Below are 6,000 nucleotides of genomic sequence, written 5' to 3'. Positions count from 1 at the left end.
CATTTAAAGCAATCATTTAAAGTCACACTGAAAGATCTTTGTGGAGAATGTACAGTCTGTGAGTTGTCTGGCACTGTTAAAAACCCCAGGCCATCACTTACAAAATCTCACCCACCAAAAGCTTCCTTTGCACCCTTTCCTACTGCCTGCCCATGAAGCTCCTTGAAGTCTTCTTCCAGAAGCATAAAGGAAAAATGATCCAATTTATGCTTTAGCAGACAAAATGTTTTGATGTTCTATAACAATGAATAAGCCTCTAACTGCTGTGTGAGCCCAGCTTGTGAAGAGGCCTATGGAAAACTTAGAAAACTTAGAGTAAGGGGTAATTTAAGATAAAGCTTTTGAGGAAAAAGAGAAAAAAGTAATCTGAGTCAATGACTGATGGTCAGCCTTTGAATCACCTGAATCATATCCCTGTTTTAAATGAGAAGGATGGATTTCCACTGGGTGAGTTCTTGGATAAAGGAAGGGGCAAAATCAGACTTTTGGTGTAAAGTTAAAATAATATGCAGCCGCTGTTTCTGTCAAGTCTTTGTCCAACTGATTTTGGCACTATTATTCCTTTATTCTTTCGTCCCACCAACATCACTTGTACTTTTGGCAGAAATATGCAGGACATGTTCAAACAGGGCTGATGCTTTGTCACTGCAAATGTACTCAGAATATTGGTGAACAGGATGGGACTTTTGTTGCTGTGTCCAAGTCCCAGGATGTGCTACAGTGCTACTCTTGGGTCCCTTAAAAAGTAACAGCATTATAGGCTGAGAAAATCCCTATTTGGAAGTTGACAGACATGACTCAGATCAACTTGGAGGAGACATTGCAGCTATCTGCCTATGTGCAACCTTAATTTATTGCTTTCTTGGATTTAAGGGCTCAGGCTCTATTGACTGGGTCAACAATGCCAGGAGCGGGCTTCGACATTGTGGAAATACAGACTTTGCTCCTTGTGGTGTAGAGAGTTGCTAAAATTAGATACTTTCTTATATCAGCTTTGACTGCTTTTGAATTGGTGTTATGGAACTTCTGCTAAATGGCTTTTGCAACCATTTCCTGCATATGGAAGTTGTGGGCTCACAGCACGGTCAGTCCAGCAAGCTGCTCTTACTGAAAAATCCCCACCTGATTTTAGATATTGCTCCTTGCCATTGAGTTTGCTGCCCAGGGAATCAAGTTTAGTGTGAGATGACATCTTAAACCCTGGCTGTTGAAGCTAGACTGTAGTTCTCCTTCATTTGCTTGGTTTAGACCATAGCCTAGCAGCACTTCAGCATGCTTTAATTTAAAAAGTAGCTGTTGCTAGCTGAAGTGTGGTTTGTATCCCCTTTCTGTTGTCCTGCAAATGAACTAGTGGGCTCCACAGGTACTCAACTGAGTTATGGGCTGGCTGTGGACCTGGAGGTGCTATGACCACATTCCCATAGTACCGTGCCATAGCTGTTTAACCTGCAGCCCAGCCACCTGTGTCACCAACCTGTCACCAACCTGTCTTTTCTCCATCAAACCTTGAGTCTCCTCCACACCGCATGTGCCTTCAGGCTAATCTGAATGCTCATGATACTGTCTGTGAGTTTTGCTTCATTCTGGGTGTCCCAAACTACTTTAAGCTCATTTATGTGAAAGCTGGCTAAATTGAACACATGTGTAACACAGTATAGATTGAGTTTCTTTTCAACCTAAAGGACAGGAGGGTTCAGAAGTACTCTGCTTATTTTTAGCTCTTTGGCATTAGGTTCTATCTGACAGGAATTTAAAACACCAGGCAAAAGTGACAAAAAACATAGCTCACTTTCTGTAGTGTGCTTGCTATATACATTCTCATGAAAAACTGAAATACAAGTTAAATACATACTTATTTTATTCCAAGCTATAGAATAAGTGTATTTAGGCAGTTTTTCAAAGTGTATTGTACACTGCATGCACAATAAATCAGTTTAATAGCTTGACTTTTTTACAGTTTGTGTTCAAAGAACTGTATGATAGGCAATGAGATCATGTTACTTATTGTCCATTTGGACCACATCCATTTTTGTCAAAAAAAAAATTTGGGAAATCCAAACCAATAAACGAAATGTATATTAAATGTTTTAATGCGAGCACTTGCTCCAAGAAAGAAACTTTACATGCTATGTTCAATTTTTAAATCCTTCTCAACAGAGGATTTTAGACAATAAACTTTTAAACGTGATTTCATTGCAGTATTACACTGAAGATTGGTGTAATATTTTTCAAAATTATGTCACAGTTTCCAAATACAGATTTCGGAACCTTATGCTAGAAATCAAGGTAGTATTTTAGGGCCTGCACATCTAGCTTTAAACCTGTCTTGAAAGGATGACTTGTCTGTGTTGACAAGAAGTTCTACCTGTGTGAAATATCTTATAAAGATAGCTTATGACTAGCAGGTCACCATCAAATAGTAACATTAAGAATATTCAAGTCTACATTTGTCAAGACTTATGCATGCAGTTTTGTCTCTTACACATTGCTTAGATGTGTGCACTAAATGTGTTGTGCCTCAAACACCAACAACTTGAAATTACACTATGTAAATATATACATATATGATGCTGTATATGTTTAGTACCAAGTAAATATAACTAGTCAAATGATACTAGACATATGTAGGACCATAGTTAAATTCCAATTAAGAAAAAAGCAAGAAAAAATATTTTTTTCCTAACAGCATTTCACAGTAGAAGGAGGCAGTCCTTTCTCACTGAATTTCCCCCCCTCAGGATTTGTAAACATCATAGCTCGTATTCGATCAGTATCATAATTGAATATTTTATTCATAATGGTAAGTAGCTAACCAACATGAATAAAGTTGTCATAACACGGTAGCACTTTCAGACAAAACAGGTATTTATTAAAAGAAACATTTATAAATATTTTGTCTTGCATTTTAAACTACATTTTCATAAATAACAATATTTAAAAGTGCTGAATATGGTAGGATAGTCAGCAATGCCACTGTAAACAGATTTGTTTTTCCACTTTGCGGATTTTTGTTTTAGATCCCATTTTGTCAAACACTACAACAGTTAAAATATTTGCATAGGGAATAGAGAATAGCCCTTTTAATCATCTCCTGAATTCTATATAAATTACAAAACCAAATCAGTTTAAGAAACAGTTTGTTAAATTGTTCATATATATATATCCAAAAAAAGCACAGAGGTTTCAAGTAAAAAGAATGACTAAAAAATTCCCCAAACCTGCTATCTGAAGCATGTTCAATAAATTAAGAAAATGAGAGGTAGTAAAACAAAGGGAAAAAAATAAGCCCCAGAAGATAAACTAAGACCTGCATGCTCCCAGTTACGGTGCCACAGCAGACGTGCCTCGGCGGCAGCAGCTCCCGCCAAAGCCGGCACCGGAGGCTGCCCGCGGGGAGTAACTGAGGACTGGGAGCCAGCTGCGCTCAGGCCAGATTCCACTCGAGGACACGACTGCAGACCCTGCAGGCCAATCGGAAGCGATGGGCTCGTGCCGTGTTCAGTCCTACGCAAGTGAGAAGAACCTTGCCTCTGAAGTCTTAGCATGGTTGTCAGTATTAAATATATATATATATGCACACAAACATTATATATATATATATATATATTTATTTAACAAGTATTCAGAGCAATTTCTTGCTGTATCTTTAGCAGTTTATGAGGGATGCTAACACTCATTTTGCTTGTGTATGGTGGGTATGAAGATGGGTTTTTTTTAAGTTCCAAGTCACTGTCTCTTTAAACATCAAAATGTGTCCTGAAACTGGACATTCTTTGATAAAAAGGCCAAGCAAACACCTATTAAAAACACCGTGGCAGCCTAGTGATGGGAGTACTGTGCTGCCTTAGCTATGATTAAGGGCTCAGTACAGGAATCTTTACCCAGGAAAGATACCCATTCTGTTTCTCTAGGCATTTTGCTTGGGTAAGATCTGTGGGTTTAGAAGCCCTTGAAGTTTGGTTTATATTACTCTCCAAACCCCTTGTTTTCAAGGAGTTGTTCAAAATCAATGAGGCTAGACACTAAGATAAGTCTTCTTTAATCCGCCACCTCGTAAAACATTACTTCATTTAAAAACATTTTTTTACCGGATTTAGCTTTCAAAAAAAATATCTTACAGAACAGATGCAGTTCATCAAAATGTTCTAAAATGCTCTAAAATGCTACATGTAGGCAATCTTTTATTAAATTTCTTTATTCAAAAAACTAAATTATCAAGCTTTTTGTGTTGTTTCTTGTTTCTTTTTTTTTTTCTGAAGTACATAACATTATACAACAGTGTTAGAACTGGATAGCCAGTCTTTAATAAATCAATTACAGTATCTGACATCTGAAATGTACATTGAAAATCTTTGTTCTTTTAACAATTAAACAATATCAGCGCATAGATTATGTCACCCAGAAATGGATCCCTTTAAGTGATTTGTGCTTTTTTATTCTCCTTTTATTTTTCTTTTTCTTTGACATTGCAAACTCTTTAATGAAAATGCCACAGTTTTGGCAGTGAACAACCAGAGGAATCCTCCGCTTGATTTATTTTAAATAAACAGTGATAAATAGCTCTTTTTCTCTGTACAGAAATATTGGCTTCAAAAAGTCAGTGTATTGTACTCAGTAGAGCATGTAGAGTAATGCTACACCTTAAAAATTGGCTTTTTAGTTAGTGATGTTAAAAAATGCAAGCCTCTTTCTGGTTTGCTGTAATTGTTTCTATGTACCATAGGACTGTATTGCACAAAAAAAAAAGTTTTTAAATACAGCTATAATTTATATTATTGGATTAAATATTGCAACAACTAAGTGGTAAGTGAAGCAGTTTTACCTTGCACATGCAGTGTGAGGATACACAAGGAGATTGTTCATAAAACTACAAATACATCATTGCAATCTTGACTGCAGTAGGGTGAAAGGAGTGTGAAACAAATGTGTTTTGGCAAATCCATTGATCCCCTCCCACACCATCTTGAGCAAGGAGGACCTTGGTAAAAATGTAGACAGAGACCATAATATGTATTTTTTTTCTTCACAGTAGCCTGAGTAGTGCTAAACTGTAGTTCTCCAGGAACCCAGCTCCAGATGTTATTAAACTAATTTTCTTCCATCCCACCCACCCAAAAAAAAATCAAGTTATTTTGTTTGAAAATTAAAACTAAGTTTCAGAAGTAGAGCCTGTAATACTTTCAACAAGAGACTTATAAATCTGAGAGTTCAAAAACCTTGGAAAAGAGTCTCTGTGCATCAAGGTGTATATCTGGAGCTGGGCATCTTCATACATGTGAGGGCTGGGATCCAACAAGTTTCTGTTGATCACTTCTCTCACACGGGAATCAAGACTAACCTGAAGAAGATGAGCACAGAATAATGAAACAATAACATTGGAAAAGCTGCAATATGTCTCTTTATTTCTCAGGGCTCCATTGAACATGCTGAGTTTACCAGTTACTCGATAATGCTCTGTGCTTCTTTCAGAACCATCACACAATTACTGGGTAATGCACTGAGACCATCACCTCTATTTCAGTTTTGACTTGGTCTTTGCATCCCTCTTAAGATCTGTGCTATGAAATGCAGCTGTACAGCAGATTAAATGCAGTGCAACTGCAGTTTTCCAAAACATATTGTTTTACCTTAAAAAATAATTTGTATGCATTTAAAAATGTTTCTCTGAAATGAATGTTGAATTACCCTCATTCAGAGAGCTGCAGTTTTTTTTTCTGAGCATTTATGGTTAAACTTTTTGAATATTTCTACTCATCATTCTTATCTGGCTGCCCTAGAGATTTTTTTTTTCTGTTTCTTTTTCAGGCACTACATTTGTTCCTTACAAATTACCCAGGGATTTTTATAATTTTTATTGTGTTAGTCTCCCCATTATTATTAACTATTTCCATCAGATTTTTTTCTTCTTGTCAGAACTTTTAACATCTGGTAATTCGTACTTCCAGGAGATCATATATCCATATTGAAGTTCTTAGCAAGTTTCAGTTTTAGCTTCTCATT

The 6,000-nt window shown here is 36.6% G+C and overlaps 1 protein-coding gene across 3 annotated transcripts in view; it reads right to left on the bottom strand.

Annotated features, from left to right (window-relative positions):
* Window positions 1-1,905: 1,905 nt before the first annotated feature.
* Window positions 1,906-6,000, bottom strand: part of RGS17 (regulator of G protein signaling 17) — a 69,722-nt gene continuing 65,627 nt past the window's right edge. For all 3 annotated transcript variants that reach the window (XM_059469277.1, XM_059469279.1, XM_059469278.1), the window contains exon 5: window positions 1,906-5,338. In XM_059469277.1, coding sequence (XP_059325260.1) covers window positions 5,150-5,338 — 189 coding nt within the window. In that variant the 3' untranslated portion in view covers window positions 1,906-5,149. The remainder of the gene's footprint in view (window positions 5,339-6,000) is intronic.

This window comes from Ammospiza nelsoni, chromosome 3 (genome assembly GCF_027579445.1).
Source record: "Ammospiza nelsoni isolate bAmmNel1 chromosome 3, bAmmNel1.pri, whole genome shotgun sequence".
NCBI classification, from domain to species: domain Eukaryota; kingdom Metazoa; phylum Chordata; class Aves; order Passeriformes; family Passerellidae; genus Ammospiza; species Ammospiza nelsoni.
The sequence above is the reverse complement of the archived record's forward strand: the minus strand, read 5'-3'. Positions and strand labels throughout refer to the sequence as shown.